Genomic DNA, 24,351 nt, shown 5'->3' on the forward strand with positions numbered 1-24,351 from the left:
CATAATCTAATGAGGCCATTAAAAAGTGCGGTCCAGAAAAACAGTGTGGTAAGAGGAACACGGATGAGAACAGACTTTATAGGATCATTTCCTACTAATCAATACAGACTATGAACAGGCATCTGCAAGAAAGTTGGTTGCTCACTCAGTAACGCTTGCATGAAATGGATTTTCAGAAAGATGAAACATCAATGATATGGTTTAATTATAAAACATTTAATGTTCTCAATAGCAACAAGTACATCCTCTACTAGGACATCAGGTGCAATTATGACCTGTTCAAGATATTGTGCATGAGAAGTTTGACAAGTCAGTAAAGTACCCACTTATTAAATAAAACGAATGCAATTGTGCTTTTCGACTTCAGCAGACCCTGTTTTGTGTGCAGACACACATAAAGCTTCACGTTCCCTCTGCAAAGCTCACGCAGGGCTCTCATATAGTGATCTATGCTCTGCAGGGCTGCAGCGCCTAGCCCAAGGGCTGTTACTAACATTATGGCATTTGGTGGAATGCATAAAGTAGAAGTGGGTCATTTTGTGGATTTCTAACAAATAAACATGAAACCTTGGGTTCAGCTCATCATGTTTGGGTGGGAAACAACCCCCACCGGCCACATCCTCCGGTTGCCAACAGTTCAGCTCATATTCATTTTTGAGAGTTCCCTTCCAGACTGTGAGCAATTCAATGAACATGAATAATAGAATAAGTGTCCTGGTGAAAACAGATCGGAGATCCTCGGAGGACAGAATGTGAGCAGGATGCCGCCATGGCGTTGGTCGATGCTCTGGATGGAAACGAGGCCAGGCCAGGCTGCTGATGAACCGAAGCTGGCTTTATTCACTCCGACCGTGCATCTTCAGAGGGTTTGAGAATAAACTCAAGGATGCTACTGTGTAAATTTCCCTCTAAATAATCTTGTCTCAACGTTTTCTCAGTTGTTTTACATTGACCTCTATCAAGAGAACGTGCAACACCATTAGTTTAATGTTAAATATTCTTCTGCCCCGAGAAAACAAAGCCTTGCGGTTTGTTTTTAGATGAAATAAATGTCCAGACTTATGGAAAACATTTCTTTTTAGGAGAGATGTAAGAAAAAAAATGTAACTGGCGATAAAGTCTTCAGCTGAACTCCTGCTATTACAAAATGGGACTGCAGCTTTTTTACCTTCTGTGCCAAGACATGGTTGATTTGTTCAGACCTCCAGCTCTACAGGGAAACAGCACTACTGGTTTTATTACACAGTAAATCTCAGTTTATTCCTACCTTTACTGCAACTCTGAAAACACTTTCATGAGTCCTGCAATGACTGTTGGATGCAGCTTTTTTTTTTGCAAAATATCAGAGCAGTTGTGGTGCCAGCCCTCTCTTTTAAAAAGGCATGTTTTACATTATTTGTGATCAGGAAACCATTAACTCAATCCTTTTGAGACATCAGCATACCGTCAATTACGAAAACAAAGAAGTGTTTATCTTCTCGCGTCCACATCTCAACACTTTAAACTTCAAATGAGCATTTGAAGCTCAAAAAAAAAAAAAAAAAAAGGGGGGAGCAAAATTCTTCCTGAGCAAATCGATCTAATGCTTGCAGAGTTTGCAGTGAAAAGGGTTAACTTGCAGCTTCTTTGAGCAATGATATGTAAAAAGATGCAAGCAATCGTATCAAGATTGCAGAATTAATGTGGCAATAACGTCTCGCGTTGTTTTTTGCACATAGCACATTTGAGAGTTTTCAGATGCCTTAAATGTGTATTAAAAGAAACAAAGAAAAACCCAGATCCGTAAAACAACTGTTCATTTCCCCACCGTGTCGCTTTGACTGCTGCTCTGCTGATGCTCCAGTAAAACACAAATTAAGGCTGCATGGGTGGAACCAGCGCCGAAGGTGGAGATGTAGACCAACCGCTGCTGTGGCTATTTGCCGATTAGCTCCGCCAGGCTCCGTCTCAGATCGTTCAGGTCACAGATTTTGACATCCAGGGCCTCCATGATGCGTCGCACCTCCATCTCGGCCTGAGCCTGCTCCTCCTGGCTGGAGGCCAGCGTCTTCTCCGCCAGCTGAACCTGATCCTCCAGCTGTGTGTTTCGTCTCTCCACAACCTGCAGACACATCGGTTATGTTGTTTTTTCAGTGCCAAAGACTATACGTACTCTGTTTCAAAATAAATGGTGTTATTTTGCTAAATTAATCACCTCATTGCTTCCCTGTAGTGTTTTATTTTGTGCATTTTATGTACTTCCTTTGAAATTAATGAGAATCAGCTCAGCCCAATTGAACTGTCTGTAAAGTCTTCCTTGTGTGGCTGCTGTCTGCAACAAGCGTTACGCTGAATGCCCTCGAAGACTTACTGAGATCTGTTCTGACCGGTTTATAAATATGCAAATTTGAGTATTATGAGGTTATTCTGTGAGTCAAATGCAGCGATGAATAGATTATGGAATGCACACAAGGACGGCAAATGTCAAAATATGAATAAAGATATTTCACAAGTGAAAGCGTTACTAAAAATGACAAAAGAACCGATAAAGGCTATGAAATATGCATCAGGTCTCATGTCTGAGATCAAAATTGGAAATTCAATATACGGTAATTAGTTTTGTCCTTGAAGTCCTCCTGTTTTCCTGCATTAATTCTCTGCTGCAGGTCTGAACTGTGAGATTTGTTTCATAGGTGCAGCATCATTGCGTTTCCATTTATACTTATATATACTGTACATATATATATATTAAAAAAAATATCAAAACATGAAGGGAAACTGAAAAAAAATAGTAGAATTCATTAAAGCATGTCCAATTAAAGAATGACTGAAGGCAAAAAAACCTAAATGCAGTCACACTGAAGATGAAGGCTTCATCATCTCCCTCCCTGCGATTGAGGCTGCTCTTTTTTTTTTTTGCGTCAATGCGTAATTTGTGTTGCACATATTTATTATCCTCATGTCCTTGTCTGTTGTTCAGGCTCGTGTGTCTTATACTGTATTAACCTGCAGGAGAAGTAGGTAAGCTCCCATTACCTCTGAGTTCCACAGAATTACACAAACCCGTCAGTGCCATCCATTATGTTTTAAAGAGCTGCAGCCTAGAAGACGGTTTGCTAAAATCTGTTTATTCTATATTTTTGGCTCTCTTAAGATATATAATAATTATTATATTTGTCAAATCACATAATTTTAACTACATATAATGCTTATATGTCTCTAGGACTATTAGAGGGAATGAGTGACCATTGCGTTGCCGAACTCATGTGGTTTTTTGTTGTAGTTTACCTGGAGTCTCTGCACGGCCGCCTCTCTCTCCTCCTGCAGCTCAGTCACGTCTGTTTTCTTGCTCTGCAGATTGTGAATTTCCTGAGCACACAGTCATTTTAAAAAGTCACACCACCATAAGAACATGGATTTTTTTTTTTAACAATCTGATTCATTCATCCAGGTTGTGACAATAATTGGGACACCTTGTTATTTAAATTTTCCCTCCCCAGGAGGAAACATACGCAGCACAGCATTGCCAAAGGTAGGACTAATCCAGATGGTGAGGCAGGTAGACTTTAAATAGAAACAGAACCTAGCGGGGAGTCAATATAAAATCTTTACATCCGCTTGGACTTTTAAACATTGAGTTTAAGTCCATCTTTTGTTAAGAGGGAAAAAACAAGGTTACTGAACCAGAAAGATTTAATGAAAAGCCTTAAAAAGGATTAAAATACTGGAGCTGGAACAAGAACCTTTCATTTGACAAAAAACTAAAAGTGTCCAGAATGTTTGTGTTTAATTAGCTGGAAATTGAGGCTTTATTATTCACTGGCCTTGAACTCTGAAGTTCCCTTTAGAATGGTTACTTAATTCAGACAGTGTCTTGCCTGATCTTTGGCACTCAGCTCGGCTTTCAGCTCCTCCAAAGACTGACTCAGCTCTTCTTGACCAGTCTGACCTGCAGCAGGATGTCCCAGCTGGGCCTCGAGTTCTGCAACCTGGAACACAGACACTCACTTAATAAATAATTAATAACAAAATTAATTTACTCAATTCTGAGTTTTGTATTAAGTAGTTTCGTTTTGAAAATACTTAATACCATACCATACCTAAATTATCACGTTCATATAAATTGTCATTATCAATGTGAACATGATAATTTAGGTATGGTAGTTTAGCATGTTAGCATTGTGATGAGCCTTAAACAGGAAGTACAGCTGAGGTTGACTGGAAATTAATTACTATTATTTTGTATTGCACCTCAGTATTAGGATAAATTCATATTTTTGACCTGATGGTGGCGCTAAGGGCAACTAAATCATGATCGGGTTTATGAAAATCCCTTCTAAACTTCATGACAAATCATTAAACAATATATTTCACCTTCTGTTTTCTTATACTCAGAATCCCGAACAGAATCCGGGTTTTAAATGAATCCTGGATTCTGGATTGTGACTTACGGTGACTTTTTGATGTCGGAGACCCCAATCTATGGGCTAACCAGCCTGTTCACACTAAATCCCTAAATCCAGAAGTTTATTTTGTAGAAACCAATGAATTTTACTATCAAGCTGAGTTTTGTCATCCCTTTGATCACAAGCATAAAGTCATATCAGGATGTTTCCGTCACACTAATCTAATATTTTCTGGTCTTTTATCTGAAGCCGATCAGCCCAGGTTTCAGGGGAATATCTATACTGAAATCAGTTATTCATAATTTGTTGATCTGAAAACTAGAAAAACTAGAATCTCATCACACACACACACACACAGCACTGATAAATCCAACTTGGTGTTTCATTCAGGCTGCTGTGCAATCCACAAATGCATCAAGGACATTTTGTTAATTCACACATTCTCTCATCTCTCCTGAACCCTCACCACACACACACACACACACACACACACACACACACACACTCACACACTGTGCTGGATTCTCCAGCACAGAAGAGACTTCTTAATTGCAGGCGGGCTCTGACCTTGCGGATAACATATGAACAGAAAAGTTGGGCTAAACACGATCAAACTGTTCTGGCTTGAAATCAGATGCAGTGTGGATGAAGGTTTGTAGTTCACTCCGTAGGCTGTTATTTTACAGGGCTTTGTAATGAAATTTAATTGCGTTCACAGTTTGAAATAACTGACACCAAATTAGTGACAATTATTATTATTGAACTTAATTATCACAGTTGTTTTCATTGATGTTATGTATGTGAGTCTCTCACCTTCTCTCCTTCTCATAGGAGGAGGATTTACCACGCTGCTTGTTACTGCTTGCCTTTAATTTGGGGGGTGTAAGTGGACAGACAGGCTTTCCTGCTCCTGTGTCAATATTTCCCTTCCCCTTCCTTTAAGCATCTCCTCTGCGTCTTCACAGGAAATTTCAAAGTGGCTCTTTATAGATTCAACACAATGCACAAAAAACAGATGGTCACTGTTGAACAGCGAACTTGCCCGTTATTATCGCCTACAAGGAGGTGATGTTTTATCCGCCGTTTGGTTTTGCTTGTCAACCGGGATTACTCAAAAAAGATGTTTGATGAAATGCTAGGAAAAAGTAAGCAATGGCTGAAGGTGGAATCTATTATATTTGGGTGGGGATCCAGGACATGGATGCAAATCTTCTTCAAGTCTTCTTTACCATTGCGGGAAAGGGGACCAAGTCATTTTCCAGAATCTGTGATCCAGAACGTTTAAATTAAGGGAGACGTAAAACACACCGTGTGCTGTCAGCGACTGAGCAGGGGCAGTGCCAGCCTAGAACCGTTCTGCTCAGTATGAACACCAGTATGGGTAAAGCCCGGAGTGCAAGGAAAGAGAAATAAAAACAAGCCCTCTCCTCCTGCTGCAACAGTCATTTATCTTCTTCCTCTAAGTGGGACAAAACAGGATGCCCTGTGCCACAAAGAAAGATAACAAAATAGAGCCGCATCTCTGCAGCCCTCAACACCTTTCTGCCAAACCCTGGAGGCCTGATCTACTTTCAGCCACCTGGTTGACATTGCTGCAGTGTGTGTGTGTGTGTGTGTGTGTGTGTATTTGGCGCGGAGGTTACCTTCACCTGGGCTCAGGCACGATGGATGAAACCACAGCATGGGCTAAAAATAAAAAGGGCGGCTTTTTCTGTCTCTGCTGATAATAACGCCATTGCAGGCCTCTTTCAGCAGAATTTAATGCCGTCACATTGAAACAGACTATTTAACCCTGAGCAAGGGCACGAGTTTACCCTCTCTAAGTTAAAGATGAGACGCCTACCGTGTGGTCCTGCGACTCTCCCCGGAGCCTGTCAACAGAAATATCCCAAGGAGGGGGGGGGGGGTGGATGAAAAATGACTCTGCAGTTTGGAGGAGACCGAGTTCTCCCGGGTATTTTAGTACGATAGTAATAGAGATAGTATAATAATCCACCCGCTGAGTCATCACATTCTGAGGGAGTGAAAGCAAAATGTTTATGGGAAGGATTTATTTGGACATAAATCTCTATTATTAAATATTTAGTACCTTTACCAGAAGTTTGTAAATAAATTACAAGATGTTCATCTACAATGTCAACAATGACAGGACAAAAAAAAAATCATTTAGGTGCAATGAAACAATTTACCGATTAGGTTTACAGTATGAAAAACTATACTGCAGGAGATAAATAAATGCCCTAAATAAAAGCGGTCACAAACCAGTTTATCAAGTGATTTGTTCTGCTGAGATTTGCTGCAGGGCAAATATCATCTTTTGGATACTTTGAGGGGGGGGTCCTGGAACGCAACACCCGCGATAGACGAGGGACGACGGTTTCTCCATCACCTGGTCTCTGAGGCGATCGGTCTCCTCCTGGTATTCGGCGAGTTGCTTCTTCCACTGCTCCACGCCGCTGTTGGCTTCCTGCAGTGCCGCCACCAGCTTGGCGTTGCTGTCCTGCAGGGTGAAAAGTTCAGCCTCCGTGTTGATCTCACACACCGACCTGGAGAGACGTTCAGGGATCGACAGAGAGAGACAGAACGCCTTTCAGTCTGGTGTCAGAGCTGGCATGCCTTCAGAGGTCACAGAGCGATCCTGGAGAAAACTTATCAAACTAATCATGAAACCAACAACACTCCAAATTCTAGGAGCAGCTTTTCACTTTTAAGGTGTTGGATTAGACTTTTTCTTTTTGTTGTGCGTCTGTATTATTGTTGTTGCACACCAGTCCTCTCTTTTATAGTGCATCACACCCAACCCTTCAATGGGCATCGCTATCACAAGTGATATGAACATGCTTGACGTCATATCTTTTTCACAGCAAAAGCTTGTGGGATGTCAGGTCAACCCATTCCTATCTGAGGCTTCATGCTTCCATTAAAAATTTAAAGGGGCTCTAAGAAAGATTCTGCTTTTGAAGGACGGCGATCAAAGTAAATCCAGACATGTTCTCTTCACACTGTAAACTATCGAACGGCGAAGCCGATATCTATTATTAACACGTAGGAAAGATCGATCCGGACTCCACTGGTTGATACTTAAACCAGAGCGATTAAACATGAGTTAGCCGAGTCTGTACCACAATAACGACTTGCCACACATAAAACTACTCCCCATAGCAAAGAGGAGAAATAAACCCAAGCAAGCCTATAAGAATCGTAACATAAAGGGATAATGGGTTGTAAAAGCAGTGCAGTATGAGCTTCCCGTTCGCAGATGGAAGGTAGAAATATTCGATAATTGGCACCATGATGATGATAATTAGAAGCTTCTACAACTGCAGAACATGAAATCATTGAGTACAGCTGCTTTAAATTTGGAATCAAGGAGCCACCAGGATTTTTTTTTTTTTGACCCTGAGGTATGGAATGTGACGCTCCTCTCTGCTGGAGACACGAGTCGCCGGGATAAAGACACAATTCACCAAATATTTGTAATTTTCTACATTTCTGAGCGAAACCCCTCAGTTGTCGTGACAACAGACGGATAACAGTAGGCATTGTTTGAAGAGGGAATCCACAAATCCACTTTCTGTTGATGTGAAATTCTTTCCCCAGGCCAAAGAGTTTAGTGCTTTCTCTTTCGTTTGCTCGAGGGATAAGTCAAAACCCGTGAACAGCTGCCTGTGAATTTTGGAAGGAGGAACAGCGGATCCTTTAGAATGAGGATCCCTTCCTTTCTTTTTATTTTACCAACTTCACATCATCTTGATCGCAATTCTTTCCTGTGATCTACTAACATTACTTCATGGCTAAGACAGGATTAGTGCGTTTACACCGAACCTTCTGAACTCAAACGAATGAAACCTACAGATCAGCGCTGCCCAACATGCCCATCTGCTGCTCCTGACTTTATTTTGTGTCTTGTTTTATTATCACCAATTGCTGAAATTATTCATGTTATGTGGGTCAATGTAAATAAAATATTCTTTCAAAAAGTATAAATATTTACTGCATGCTGCCCTTTTTTTTTGTCTCTCTGGTCTATGCGTTCATATAAATGTCCTAAATAAAGATCTACCAACACGTTGGTCACTAATCAGCTGATGCATCATTGCATCGAGGGGTCTCGTTCACACTATGTGAAATCGCCATGACAATATTAATTGGATCTACAGTGGAACCTCAGTTTATGAATTTAATCCGTTCTTTGACTCGTAATCCAAAAGGTTCTTCAACTGAAACAATTGTTCCAATTTAAATGAATGTAAATCCCTTTAATTTGTTCTCCAGCCCCAGAAACACTCGTTTAAAACCTTGTTCATGGGTTTATGTGGCAAATATATCGCATGCTCCGATCACTGCACTCTTCTGGTTGTTGCAAATTAAGAGGCTAATTTTAAAGAATAGTTGGAGATTATGATAATAAATGTGACATATAAAAATGACTATAATAGCTGGTTTTAAGAGAATGAAAGCTTTTACGCCGCCAGTTCTCCAGAGGATATGCGGCATCGACTTGAACCGCGTCTTTACCCTTCAGACAGCATCTTCTTCACCCTCTCCTTTTCTACCGTCAGCTCCACTTCGGCGCTCTTGCTGCGAAACAGCTTTTCCTCGCCCGGCCCGTTGACGGTGAGCAGCGGCGGAGAACAGCGCTCCTCTGACAGCTCCTGGACCAGCAGATATGACAACACAACATTTAGGGCAAGAGCTCTGCTGTAAAGCAGCAGAATTAGTTCCATTTTGACAACACGCACACACCCTGTTACAGGGAAACCAATGAAAAAAGATGCTAATATATATCCTAATTAATGGCACTGCAGCTTTTAGACAGAGTGCCCTTGGAGGAGAGGATCAGTTAACAGGGTACGGCTGCAGCAGGGCCGTCTCTCTGGAGTGGCTGTTCCAAATATGATAACACACCGAGCGGTGCAAAAAAAAAAGAAGATGAATCACTGCGAAAAGGAGATTCAGCAGCATTAATCACACGCTGGCAAAGACAGACTTGTCCCTACATCCAGACCTGTCCTCACCACAATAAAAAGGACAGGACGTGCGTCTCCTGTCCCGTCCGGGCGCCTGTAAACACCCCCCCAGAGTCCCGCTGCCTCGTCTGATCTGATTCTGATTGATCAGCTAAAGTGACCAAAGTGCAGTTTGTTGTTTGCTCTTGTGTTTATAAAAAGCAAATGTAGACACTGCTCTATTGCTGTAATGTTCACAGTGTGTGAGGAAATATTAGACAGCACGCTGTGCAACAAGCCAGCGGGGGTATTTATTTAATGTGAATTTCAACACCTAATTTAGTTTGATGATGTCAGCTCTCCTTCCTATCACACCATCTTCCATTTATATTAAAGACCCCCACTTATCCAGTCCCTTTAAGGATCATTTGTTAGATACATCCGTTCCAGAGAGGCTTTGTGTTTTGGGATGAGGGTTAGCGCTTCAAACAGTTGTCTTTAATCTCATTTAACGCACCTTTATGACTCAGCAGCCACAAAAAGACTAGATTATAATCCAATGCCTTCCTTGTTTTGAGCCTGATGATTAGATTTGGCTGGAAGCTTGGCCTTCTGGCTAAGTCACACATTTTGTGTAGAACATTGCGTTTGCAAAACGAGAAAAGTGTTTGCGGGTTCAGGCATTTTTTTCCCCTTCCTCATTAGCATATTATGGGGTTGACTAATCTAGACTGTGTTGGGGTTGCACAGAGCTGTCTATGTTCTCCTGACATCAAAAAAGACTTGTGACATTCAATTATGCAGATGACTCGACTCCAGCGCAGCCAGGGCAGATCAACATGCTTTGATTCCCCCCCCGCCGTAGTTGTGTGAATCTGCTTTCTCTGTTGTCGGCCCTGGGCTAAAGAGAAAACGCCTCTCTACATTTGGGCAGATGAATTGGCTCCTCGTGCACCTTTCTCTACCTTGCTGCGTGGAAACCTGAACCTTTCAACAAGCGAGCGCCTCGGCGATGTTAACTCGTTGTATTATTAATCCCAGCCAGGCTGGCTATATCCTCCTGAGGACAGCTGCCTATTATCTACAGCTCGGCTGCTCTTTCTGTGTACTTACAGTTGGATATTGAACTCAAACACAGAGTGGATTCACGAGGATGAGCGCCGAGCCCAGAGGAGGGAATTCAAGAGCAAGAGAAATCAAAGTGAAGGCAAAAGTACTCCGGCCTCAAAGCCTGTGGATCCGCTGAATGCATCGCTGAATCATTCACACTGTGGATCATGTTTAAGTCATATATGGGACTTCAACTTGATCCACATGTCTTTATGAATTTGCCTGTATGTGAACATATTTCTTGCACCATTGATCTTAGACTACATTGCATGCCACATTAATATCGCTGTCGGTTTGCCTTTTTTTTGTGAAGCTCCATTTGCTCCAGATTCAAACTTTAATTGGAATCCGGATTAATTATTTAGCACAAAAGCCCATGCAAGGCGAAGATGCACGACGGCGAAAGCTGCGGACCATTAGACAAAAGCATGTTTGGCTTCATTGTGACTTTGGGTTTGTGTTTTCACCCACCTGGGAGAGCTGGCAGATGAAAATAATCCACGGTGCATCAGGGAAAGGAAGAGGGCAGTTGTTAGATAGGTCGAAAAGAATGCAGAGAGCACCATTATCTAGACCCAACAACAGACACCCATCGTGTGCCTGGCTCATGAAAGCTTTCCCATTCACTGTTTTCAGCATATTGCAGTCCTAAGGTGGTTTAAATATTGAACAGCCTTCCCAAGAGCTTTCGTCGCAATGTCTCTGGACTACCGTTCATCTAAGTAAAGTGTTTATTTATTTAATAGAGAGTCACTCCAGCATCTCCTTTAGCGCTGCTGAGCCCACAAACCCGCTGCAGCCATCCTCCGGGCTGAACAACACACACCCCAAAGCGCACACTTCCTCCAAGATGGTCTGTAACGCCAAATAAAGTCTGTGCTTTGAAATATAAATGACGGCGTTTCTGTCGTGTCTCCATCTGCTTCTGCATAGACACTACATGTGGGAGGAGGAACAAACGCCAATCAGCAGATACTAACAAATGGCAGCTGTTTCCCATCACGTTTAAAGGGCGGAGGTGTTTTTTAAAGTTATCTTTCCAATTTAGAAGTTACCTGCAGCTGGATCTGGATGGACGTTTTTCGTTTTAGACACTTTAAGCCTTCTCTACATTACTGTAAAGCAAGCATTCAGACTTTTCTCACCACTTGATCATCATTTATTTAAAGGAGTGGTTTGACATGTTGAAAAAATAGGCCTATTGTTTCTTTCTTGGCATAAATGTAGGAGAAATCTGATTATAAAATGATCCTGTTTTTTTGGTGCATAAAACAAATGGAATTTGGGACCTTTAAACACATTATTACTTGTCTATAATATTCTAGTTGGTGTTTCTCATACTTAATGTAATATTTTATGATTTCCGTTTGAATTTTATGACTCAATAAAGCTTTATTCTAATGCCCATAACATAACAGGCTCAATTTCTAGAGAATACTAAAAACCCTTATCTCAGGCATCATCCAAAAAAGAAATACATTCTATGAGTTGTTCAATAACGTTCCCTCTATTACACAGTTTATCCTTCTTCATCTTCATCTCACTAAACTTCACCGCCTCCTCCGCCAGTTTATCTTCTTCAAATAAGCCAGAAGGCTGAAGCTTTACCGCTCGCAGATCCCCTGCTGCCATCCACACATCACAGGAACAAAACGTGCTGTGCGAAGCTGGAGCCTGCATAGATACAGCCCCCCCAGTACCGTAGACGGACATTGACTGCAGCTGAATGTGAGGCAAAAATCAATCAATTGTGTGCAGAGGAAAATAAAAGGAGGACACAATTCTGAAACTTTCCTAAAGTATTGCATAAGCCAAAATGTTCTGCAGGTTTATCATAATGTCTGCTTGGTGGGTTCGTGCTGTGTGTTTGCCTGTGTTTTTGAATGAAATTCAGTGTGTTTGTTTTTTTGCTTCTGAATATACACCCAGACCTTTATCATTGATGCCCTCATTCACAGAGCCAGTGTCTGCGGGCCTCATTTTGGCATGTAGGAGCATTAATGGAGCTCTCGACCGGCATTATCACCGCTCCGGGGCTGCCATCAATACTTGGCAACTGGTTCTTTCTCACAGCAGCATCTTGCAGTCACACACACACACACACGCACACACACACACATATTATCTCTTTGTTACACCGCCTCAGACAGTCAGCAGTACGGCGCAGCAGAGAGTGGAGCGATGTGATAATAACCACAACAACACCTGACACAAAAATCAATGCCTGCAGTCTTATCAGAAGAAATCAGCACAAGCTGCTTCTGACCTTGCAGCTCAATCGAGGTAATGTGTGTGTGTGTGTGTGTGTGTGTGTGTGTGCGTGTGCGTGTGCGTGTGCTTGTTTAAAGTACCAATATTCTGAGGAGTCTTTATAACTCAGGCTGTTAGCAGGCATTAAGGGCTTTAAAGGAGCGAGGGAATTATCCATTTTTCCAATGACGGTCCTACAAGGATTGAAGTACCGTACATATATGTGCATGTATTTGTGTGCGCACTTAAAGTATATTTGGCAAGTGTGCATGCATAACCATGTGTTTGTTTGCTATGTGTGATGAAGGAGGTGTTTTTATTGGTGCTGTCCTTAATGTTTGCTTTTGCTAAGTTATTCCCAACCAGGCAAAAGGGTCTCTGGTTGCTATGGTAACAGGATGTTCTGTGACTGACCTTTGAGCTCTCTGAGTGCAGTCAGACATGTCTGACTTTTGTCGTTTCTTCTAACCGCATTGACGATTCATTCAGTCTTAATACTCAACAGTGTGATTTTGGCCTCCGTGTTTACATCCTGCAAAAAGTCTCGCCTGCCAAAGCATGCAGAGGCAGGAAATGAATTTCACACAGGTGTACAAAGAAATGTCATATCAATATACAGCACATGCTGTCCATTCTTCAGTGTTTTTAGATGGAAGCTGAAGTATTTTTTTTTTAAATTTGTCTGTTCTTGTTTTCTCCAGTTGGTTTTTATTTATTTCATTTTTTTTACTGGTACATTTGCATTTAGATTTATTTTGGCTAGAAGAAACTTTGTAACAATGCGAATCTAAAAGGTAATAAAGCCAATATTCTGACCTCAATGAAAAAACTCCAACAACATTAAATGTCAGCTGCTCAGACGGAATATCGTTCAATTTGAGCAACAGATTTCTCGAGCTCCTGACCTTCTTGATATTGACGTACTAGATTTCTTTCATATCCAGGAGTTGTTTGTTCTGAACTCTCGGTTTCGCCAAATAAACAGAGAAGATAAACAGAAGACATTCTTTAAACTTCTACAAAATGATGCACACAAAAAGTAGATTTTGAATTCATGTCACTATAAAATGCTCTCATCCGGCTGGAACTTGTACGAAAGCAAACATCGTCTCCGCCACGTCTGCCCAGTGATGCCCCCGAACTGCTGCTAGCAAACTTTCATTTCTCCAGCTCCACCTCGGCAATCAAGCCAACCAGGAAAGCTCAGATGCTGACAGGATAACACACGAGCATCGTCTTCTCAGCCACAACCAGATTCCCCTCTATCAGAGATGATTCGGCTCGCGCCCACTACCTCCCTCCCTCCCTCTGCCTCACCCCTTTCTCCCAGATTCCTCATCTCCTTGTGTCAATCCTGGTCATTACTGCCCCTCCAAGCACCTTCAGAGCCAGCATCTCTTTCTGCTTCACATCCCCATTTGTCATGCATGGAATCCTTTAATGGCGTTAACCAATGGGAGAATAATGGAGTGCCCAGATGGGGAGCCATCTAATCCCTTGTGACTCTGTATGTGTTTAAAGTAGAACCCAAAGGCATTGAGTTCACTGGGATATTCCTGCTCAGTGCCATCCGGAGGTTTCACAGACCGTCATGCAAATTCAAGCTCATGGGTTCAGCAACTACAACCGGAACCCGGCGCCATGGTAAGAACTACATCCACTGATGAAGACCATCAATTCAGCAAATGGAAAAGCTTTCGTGAAGTGATTCATTGTTATGAAGTAATATGCTAATAAATAGCCTGGCAAAAAGAAAATGTGATCACTATCTAAATGTCTTTCCCATTTTAGTCTGATCAGGCCTTTGCATTTACATAAAGCATAGAGAACTAACTTCTTGGATATTTAGGTCAGATCTACCACTATATTCAATTTAATTTTGCTTTTATTCTGAAATTAAGAAATGCTCTGACTGGCTAAAACAAGGAGAACAGCTGTTTTAGGAAACATAGCAATCTTTGGGAGCTTAAAGGAGGAGAAGCGTGCTCTACCTGTGGCGCGGCGATGTTGAGCGCAGGGTTGGCCAGTTCAAACCTCTCCTGAGATTTCTCTCTGGCCAGACGGGCCGCCTCCTTCACCAAGTTAAACTGCTCTGCAAACTGCAGGAGGCGCAAGAGAGGAGACAGAAGTCATGCTCAAACACATCGCAACTGATCATCACGCCACAACATCTTCCAATCCGCTTTAAACTTGCTTTTGTACAAATACATGATGCAATACTATTCTTGAATTGTGCCGCTTCGTTGTTGGCTGGCAAAGATGTTACTGCATTTATCTCCCATTTATTGTAAAGAGAGAGAGCCCAAAAACTCATCTCTTTCCTTCTGTTTCCGTAATTCTCAAGATAAGTATGCAAAAATGTTTAATGACGGCTCAAGTTCATTCTAAACCGGCATGAAATACACAGGATACACACCATGGTTGGGTTTCTTTCATGGAAGAAACTTTAAAAGAAGTACTTAAATATTTATCCAACACATGGGAACTGTCTTGTGATAAAACATTAATGAGATATTACTCCGAAAATCTAATTTGACACAAATACCACTCTGACCATAGAAATAAATGAAGTTCCTGAATGTCAACAGGAACCAATTCAGTACTTGGATGTTATTTGTAGAAGTTTAGGTGACCCAGAAATGCAAAGTAACAGTCGGATGCAATGGATTGAAACCCAACCATCACCCTGCATTCCAAGTAGAGCATAAATATAATTGTGTGTGGCAGATATTAACTATTCATCTGTGAGGGAAGGATAAATATTCGGTATCTCCACGTCTACACCGTGTCCAAAGTGTGGATCTATGATCATCAGACGACTGCCCCGTCCCCCTCGTTTGCCGTCTACCTCCTACTGAACGTCTGAAGGCTGCAGACGGATGCGTGGGCGTAGCTCACCTGCTGCAGCTGCTGCTCCGTGGAGAAGCCCAGGCCGTAAACGGTGTTGGCCCGGCTGTCTGCCCACTGGCCGAACTTCTGTGAGGTTTTGGTGAAGGTCATGTTGGGGGTGATGGTGCTATTGATGATGGCCTGGCATCACATAATCAATAAAAATGAACACAACAGCATGTGACTGATCCCAAAGAGAATGAGGGGTGTTGACACAATTGGAATTGGAATTTATTTTAGGACGCCGATATTTACAACCTGATTTCACAATACTTGAAACCAACAAGAAGAACCAAATTAATTTCTTTCACCTTTAAAGGGCAAATTCATCAGAGCCAAGAGGAACTTCTGCTGATTATCTTTTGATAATCAATAAAACCAACAACAATCAGCGCTCCTTTTACTTTATACTCATTATCATTAATAAAACATTTATATAAATCACATTCTCGGGTCTGCAGAAGAGAGGCAATATTCTCAGATGAAAAGTCTGATGAGGAGGATTTGCTGCCAAGTGTTTATTTCTTTATTCTCTTCTCCAAAAGCGCCGGGTTCCCGGCCGGAACTATAAAGTGCGGTTTTTCATTTAGGCGCCAATGAGATATGCTTTTAAAGTGGGACTCCCAGGTGCTTTGCAGTTGTTTTGGGTGTGTCATTAATATTCCGCTGATGATGTACAACTCTTGTTAACGCATCTTCGCCCATGACATCCACAACAAAAGAGAAAACACACTTATTCCTCTCCATTTGGACAAATCTGGATATTTTAGCAACATGTGCTTGTACACGCATGCCCACATATTCACACAAGCATGGTGGGCTCCCACCTTCGTGCCGCCCACGCTGATGATGCGGTAGACGCTGCGGCTGGCGTCGTAGAAGAAGGACACGCCGACGGCGTGTTTGCTGGCCGGCAGCCAGTTGCGTTTGGTGGCCGGGTCGATCTGGAAGACGTGAGCTTTGGCACCGAAGATGGGCTGCTCCCTTTAAAACACACAACAGCACATTGATTTAATGTCAGCGGTGGCTCGAAACAGGCCTCCACGCCCTCCTCTCGGGAACAGAAGAGGGGCTGCAGTTCTCATCCGTGGGCTTCGTGATGCTATCTGTAGTTTAATAATTAATTTGACTTGTATAAAGTAAATGCACAAAACAAATATGTTTCAACGGTTGAATGCACAGCTGACAGAGGAATAACACAACACCAGAACACAAACAATGAAAACACACACCGGTGCACAATCATGCAGTGCATCAGTGATGTACGAACACAATTTCACACACTAGAAACAGCCGTCGTATGGCTATTTATGAAACGGCCTGTTTCATAACCTCCTCTGAGGTTGCAAAAATACATTTTACATTTTCAATCCAATAAAAAAAAAAAATGGCATTAATTACATACTTTAGAAATGCAATTCTTGCGTCACTTCCTGTTATCAGAGGACCAGCAAATCAGAAATGAGTTCCGTTTTATGTTCCGATGTATTGAGCCAACAAATTCTGAACTATCAAGATATCAGCGGCTTTTTTTTTTTTGGGATAAACTCAAGAACAAGAGAATATTTTAAATGTCTCATCCTGTTTTTCGCAATCTAAAGCGTTCTGATAGTTTGCATTTGTATTATCCTTGGTGTGATAACAAGCTCCCACCTGACCGCTGTGGACAAAAAATACCATTGCGTCTTCTAAACTGAAATTGGTTTCAGTGAAAGTTGATTTCTACATTTGTTTTGCAAGATGAAAATCTACTCAGCAGCTTCTGGATACTCCTTGGGATTTCTTTTATTTCTACTCTGAGTGGAGAAGAATAGAAAGACAGAGACAAAACCTGGGGTCTGAGCCCGGGCGTGCCGGCCCAGCTTTGGAGCAGGAATCCTCCAATGTGGTTCAAACTGCTGCGGGTAAAACCTTTTCATGGCTTTCTGGGACAATCTTATTTTTGCATGTCTTTGTATTCATGCACTGCACAGTTCTGCAGCAGGAGGTCTGTGCCTGCTGGATCATGGAGTGATTTTAATGTGGTGCCAAGTGAAGGAATTAAAAAACTGCACTTTTCCCTCCTCACCTTTTACTTGAAATCTTTATTTGATATTCTGCCATTGCCAGAGCATCGGAGGGAAAAGCAGCTACGCTTGATGCCTGAATCTTTGTGGACTTATTTTTAAATCCATACCTCAGAAGCAGCAGCAATAAAAACGCTTGCTGCAGCCGCCAACTAAACTCCACCCTGATTGCGAATTGATTGCCATGAGGACGATTTTAAATGAACGCACAACATGAGCTGCATTATTCTGTCTCTACCCAAACCTACAAAAGTTAAAAGACAAAAGACACACCTCTGTTAATAAGTTGTGATTGTAATTACAGGAAAGGAAATCCTCATACATGTTTTATTTTCCGCTTTTGTGATGGCAAACACTGAGCGTTCTGCATTGTTGCTTAATCCTGCAAATAAATAATGCAAAGTTCTACATTCTCATTAAAGGGCTCAAACGTTCCAGCAGAAAAACCTCAAGCTCTTGCCAACTTCACACACACACACACACACCCACACACACACACACTAATCCTGTCTTCATCTCATAACTTGTGGTAAACAGATGGCTGCACCCTCCTCGCTGGCCCTGCAGTCAAACCTGACCAGTCGCTACTGTAGCGGAGAAAATACTCCTCAAACTGCCAATAATAGAGCTTATCAGCTCCGTGGGCTGTAAATAACCGACTGCAAGGCCAGGGTTGCTCTTAACACCAGTCTGCAGGCTCAGAGCGCTAAATCACAAAGCTCTGAGACGGCCAGCAAAAGTCTTTCAACAATTTTACTGTGATCCTCCGGTTTCTATATGCAGCCGTGTTCAGCCTGTCAGGTTGAATAACACACGTTGACCCACCAGCAGGAAACACAATTACATCCAGCCTAACTGAAAGCGTCGCCTCGGCGCTTCAGCAGAGCATCCTTTTTAACAATATGCGCATTAAGGAAAAACATTTCAGCCTGTGGGGACTTTCAGGTTTTTCAGTTTCTTTCTTCGTGGCACTTTGTCTCGATCGCTCTGAGAGCATTTCTCCTTTAAGGATCTGCCTCTTCTGACCTTTGCAAGTAAAACCTCGTGTCAACATTCCAGAACCAGCCGAGGTGTCAGGCCCAGTCCCGCAACGTGACACAGTACAACTGCATACCGAAATAGCACAGAATCAACAAACCTGCAGCACAACACACGGAATACAATGCACGTTTGAGATTTACACTAGTGTGCAAAGTAAGGAAAGCTTTGCTCTTTGGTCTAAAAAGCCTGCTGGATAAGACAAGAAACGTGGTTCACAACTGGCAAAAGAAAAAGCACCTCTATTTTGAGCTCTGGTGTAATCACGGTACTTCACTTATCTGAAGCCTCATGCAGAGAGTAGCCTCGTGCAATGTGCTTCACTGAAAAGTGAGATCCACGTAAATCTACAACCTGCAAGGAATTAGGGTTTATTTGCCAAAATCTTGACCTACTTTTTTCATGAATGTTGCTCGACTGAGGATATCGACACCCAGAGGCTTAAAAAGTTTTTCCCTTTCCAGGGATGATGCACGCAACGCAGTGTGTTAGACAATTTATACACATTTACGCTTTAATATTAGAACAAATAAAAGGCTGACAATGAAATAGCAAGTTTTAGCTGCTGATTTATTGTTCAGCTTTGAAAAACAAGGCTGACACAATATACTAGTGTTACAAAAACTCACGGAAACGGCAGTACAATCGATCTTCTCATGCACACATGAGCAGCGGCTGACAGCTGCGTCCCTGCACTGCTGCAGCCCACATGCATGCATATGCACAGACCATTTTAGGTCCGTCCTACTGAAGATCACACGAGGCATGAAACACAAATCGAAACAGAACCAGAACCACGCTGTTCATGCAGGCTTTGCGGCCCAGACATGGAACTTCTGTTTCGGTTAAAGTGATACTCCCTCTTTCCAGCGTTGAACAACAAACGGCTATAAAAACATTTTGCAGTGCAACATAGCTGTGGTCATTTTGTATTTGAGTCAGACCTACATGGGAGAAATTCCAGGAAGGCTCAGAACAACAATTGTTCTTGTGTATTTATTTTGTATTTACTCCTTTGCCATTTGATCCCGAGTGCACCCAAACCCATAGAGGAAAGCATTGAATGGTTTACACCGTATATGCTGTATTCATTTTGAAACTCGAGGTTTGACATGCACAACATGCAAACAAGTTGGTCTCTAAAATGCAACACATTAAGAGTTAAAACAATCCAATATGGAGGACGGAACAATAGAGGAGACATGCAAGACAGAAAACGAGGAGACAACGTGCTGACCATTGTTACAGAACACATGATGCATACAGTATCTATATCGATTATGCCGGAGGGGGCGGTTGGTCAAATGTAAATACATGTTTGATAGAATAAGGATCGGCAGAATGATCCCCAAATAAATCCTGATGTTGTATCCGAGTGCCAAACCGTAAACAAATCAAGAATACAGAAGAGTTGCTTTGGTAACGATCCTATCCAATCCCATTTATGCCTGCCTGTCCCAACTTCTCCAATCAATTCAGATATCTCCTATTCAATCCCATCTTTTCCTTCCTTACCCCATCCTTTCTCATCCCATTCTATCCTCTGTTCTCATATCAGATCCCATTGAATTCCATCCCATCCTTCCTTCTACTTTCCTGTTCTATCCCATCCAACCTAATCCTGTCTCCTATTCCTCTGTTAAATTGGTTGCTGACTTGTTCATTAAAATCAGCAATAAAATTTGGCATATTTTCCACTTGGCTTGTTTTTAGTCAAATAATGAAAGTATCGGGGCAAAAACATAAACTACCCCAGCATGAGAAGCCCTTCTACTGATAAGACGGTGAACATTTCAAGAGTCTGATGCCCTGGATAATTTGGGAGATGATCAAAGATGTAATTAAAGTAGTGGCCCATCCCTGCTGTGCAGAGCGGCGACACATAGATGACGCGTTTTTACCTCTCTCGATGAAGTGGGAACATTTTACAGCTCGCGGAAAACTCCTCTGCAGCACAACGAGGGGAAAGACGATCAAAGTTACACAGTGAGAAAGACTTTCCTGCCTCATCACAAAATAGAAATACAGTACATGAATTACCAATGTGGTCCCAAGCCTGCGTGTCAGAACCGAATCTATGTTGCGGCATAAATCAATCGCCTGCCATCGACTCAGCAAAAATATCTTCTCAGATTTACAGAAGATAAAACCCCATTGACGTTTCACTGCGCCTCTCCTGGAGCCAGCGTGGACGACATGTGGAAACTTCCCAGGACATTCCTTCGCCACATGTTGTGTTGATGTGTGAGCGTCGAGTGATTTATTTCCACGAATAGAGGCGTAGAGCTGTCAGTCAGTTTAAACATTTTCTTTTGCAGCACAATTCGTGGGACGCTTTGGCATCAAATGAAAAGGTTGTACGGCAGTTATAAACTTCATAAGACTGAGAAAACCCTCCAGAGGAAACTGAATTAAAGTTTTAGTTTTCTGAATTAAACATTTTTGAAACAACTTTGAAGCGATTCAGGGTTCAGGATGGATGGATTCCCTGATCAGCAACAAATTCACCACATTAATTGTGACTGAAATGTCAGTAGTCACACTTTGAGGAAAAAAGAAATCAGACTTCAAACATCCTTCATCGAATTAAATATTCCATTTGTGCAGGGATTTAAATGAGTCAAATCACAAGGACAAGAACAAAAGTAAACAGCTATTGAAAGCATTGAGAGCACTTGAGCACCAAACGCTCGCTTTGTTTATGGGCCTAAAGTGGTGTTTTAAAAAGACTCTCCTCCTCCTCCTCCTCCTCCTCTTGGTGTTTGCTTCTGTCGAGAAGCAATCACTATCAAGACTTCTGCAGCTTCCTGCCAGAGTGTGCACGATCACACATTCAGAATTTCATCACGAGGTCTCTCGGGGTTTTAATTTGGACTTTCCAGTGACTTGATGCCACAATGCCACGCCCCTCAGTCATTGGAACAGACAACTGGGAATCCAGGAGCTCGGCATTCCGATCAGGAAACAAGTTTTCAGTTGAATTCATCTGAGGAGGAGGAGGAGGAACATGTTCACCCTGTTTTTATTTCAGGACATTTGAAGGACATACCTTTGCGTCCTGTGAGGAATCCAGCACCTGATTGGGTTTGCAGCAGTTGCAGTTTGGTCAATCATCAGCTGAGCATCAACTTTGTGAAGCTTCACTGGACGGTTGGCTGGTTTAAAGTATTTAGACATTCCATTCACTCCAGCCGAATCTCATGTAATTTATAACCCTAAACGGGCTACAGGACGAAGCAGCACTGTGCAGACAGCCTATCCTTTACCTCAACATGCATGGTGGTGTGAAATTAGACATATATTTGTGTTCTCCCTGTCAAAATGAAAAGGATATTTCAGGTGGAGGGTAAAGCTAAAATGTGGAAATGATGCTCTTCTAAAAACCCATAAATGAAATGTGAGCTCAGAGTAACGGAGATGCTGGAATCAGCACGCTGAGGCTCAATCGGTTTTAAAACATCAGCCGGAGTCCGTCCGTCCTGTTGACGTGATTTTCTGTCATTAGTGTGAACGGACAGAAACAGAACTGGAATGGAACAGGATCAAACGGCGGTTGCTAAAAGCCAAACGATGACTCCCCCACCTAATCCAAACGTAAACAAAGAAAAGGCGCAGCGTCACATGGGCTAAAAGAAAACGCACGGCGATTACTCCTAAACGTTTTAAAGACCAAGGCGACGCTGCTTCGCCTGATCGGTCGTCCGTGCGCTCAGAAAAGCCCCGCAAGAAGTCGCGAAGTTCTTTGTAAGTTTTTTTGTAAGAATTTCGCCCATCAGAACGAATCACTTCCAGATCTGCACATTTCTGACTGGAATGGAAGCATCTAACTTACCCCATGCTCCGAGGATCTGGCTGTTGATTTGGGGACGCGGGTTCCACTTTTTTTTTGTCCTTTTACTTCTCTACGTTTTCGTTTCCCTGAAATGTTGGACGTTCGTTACATTTCTGATGGAAAAAAAAACAAGACAAATCACTTCCGATTCCAGATTCCCCGTTTCCCCTCCAACAGTCCGAACTCCGCTGCGCTCCAGTCTTCCTTTGTCCGCCGATGATCTGCCGTCTCTGTGCGTAATTACGCACCGCGCTCAGTTTGGCACCAGCTCTGCGGGCCAAACAAAAGGGAGAATGACGAATTGAAAGCGGATAGCGGTGGATTAGCTCAAATCTCCTGCATGTCTAGCAGTGCGTCCCCCCCCTTACCGCCAGTGCGCCTGATCACACTGGGATCCATTCAGCGCGCTCCCAGCGGGACCAGGGAGCGTCTCCAGCGCCACCTGATGGCCACGATGATAATCATGACCATCACCCACCCGCCCTCTCTCCTTATTTCCCCTCAGATCTGGCTTGGGGACAGTCTTAAAAGCCTTCCTCGGTGCGTATTTTATGAACTGATGCGTAATAAATACTGGGTGTATCTGAATTTAATGTAGTATTAGTAGTATGATGGAGAAAGTCGCATACAAATGTTAAAGGTCTTCCATTATGTACCGACAGGAATATTTTTATGCACCGATGTAAAAGAGGACGTTTCAACAAAATCACAACTGCAAAGCACTATTCTTCATAAAGATGAGAAGTGATTTAATGGTAAAAAAACATGCTTACACATTAACACAAATAGAATTCTTGAACTTAATGAATCATCTAAAAGATGTAAAAAAAAACCTTTAAAATGCATTAAAGTAGGAGAAACCAGGTTTTTCCATGATGCCAAATCAATTTGAAAATGTTTTTGTTTTTAATAATTGCTAATAGATAAGGAATAAAAATAAAAATAAAAACTAGGAAGCAGGAAAATAATTCCATCATGAATTTCTCCTCCTCATTTAAGTGTCACAGGCATCGTGCTATTTACTGGTGTAACAGACAGGCGGCATCTCATTGGTTCAGAGACCTTTTGCTTTGGAGTCACCACTACCCCATGATTACATGAATGTAACTCAGCTTCATGAAATGTAGTGGAAGAGCAGTGAAAGTGGCTCTCGTGCATGAATTGTGTGCTCAGTGGCCCGTTACTCCGATGCAGCTGACTGTCCATCGGTGCTGCAGGGACAGAGCAGGGAACACCGGATCTCCCGGCCTGGCTTTATTTAAAGAGACACTTTCCAGCACTGTGAGGCCCTTTGCAGCGCAGTAGGATTGTTGAGGCTGGATCAGGCTGCACCTCCAATCCTCCACCGTTTACACGCAGAGCATTAATCATCCCTGGCAGCACACAGATGGTTCTTCATGGTGGAGATTTCTCTCTTTATCAAGCAGCAGCTGAATCAGACTCGCCTCTTTTTTATGTTTACTATGACAGACATGAAAGGAGGAGAAACACACACCTGGATGATTTGACGAACACCTGCTCTAGAAATTAAATATAGATAAATAATTACATCTTAAATATTTTAATGTTCCCCCTAAGCTTTGATAAATTATTTTATACATCTGGACTTTATGTTCTAAAAGGGAAAATGAAGCTGAAGATAGAAATTGCCACAATGATGAGACTCTGTCCGTACGTTTATCTCTATTTAAATCACACATCATTTAAAAACTCTGATAAAATTCAGAAGGTGTTTCAAGCCCAATTATAGTGAATCAGTCAACGGAACAGATGTGATCTGCATTGATTGTGGTGATAATTCAGGATCAGATCCTTTCAGAGCATCTTAAGAT

At 42.2% G+C, this 24,351-nt stretch overlaps 1 protein-coding gene across 2 annotated transcripts; it reads right to left on the reverse strand.

The window, feature by feature from the left end:
• Positions 1-1,233: 1,233 nt before the first annotated feature.
• homer3b (homer scaffold protein 3b) lies at positions 1,234-22,713 on the reverse strand. 2 transcript variants are annotated; one of them, XM_068743035.1, is made up of 10 exons: positions 20,589-20,611; positions 16,411-16,567; positions 15,593-15,724; positions 14,686-14,793; positions 10,916-10,924; positions 8,904-9,040; positions 6,775-6,931; positions 3,858-3,968; positions 3,268-3,348; positions 1,234-2,101 (listed from the first exon to the last, which is right to left on the reverse strand). In XM_068743035.1, exons 1-10 carry the CDS (start codon positions 20,609-20,611, stop codon positions 1,916-1,918), a joined length of 1,101 nt encoding a protein of 366 aa, XP_068599136.1. In that variant the 3' UTR covers positions 1,234-1,915. The 2 variants fall into 2 exon arrangements, with proteins under 2 accessions (XP_068599136.1, XP_068599135.1); XM_068743034.1 differs by lacking the exons at positions 10,916-10,924; positions 20,589-20,611 and adding an exon at positions 22,520-22,713.
• Between the last annotated feature and the right edge of the window lie 1,638 nt (positions 22,714-24,351).

The sequence above is a fragment of the Brachionichthys hirsutus genome, chromosome 9, assembly GCF_040956055.1.
Source record: "Brachionichthys hirsutus isolate HB-005 chromosome 9, CSIRO-AGI_Bhir_v1, whole genome shotgun sequence".
NCBI lineage: Eukaryota > Metazoa > Chordata > Actinopteri > Lophiiformes > Brachionichthyidae > Brachionichthys > Brachionichthys hirsutus.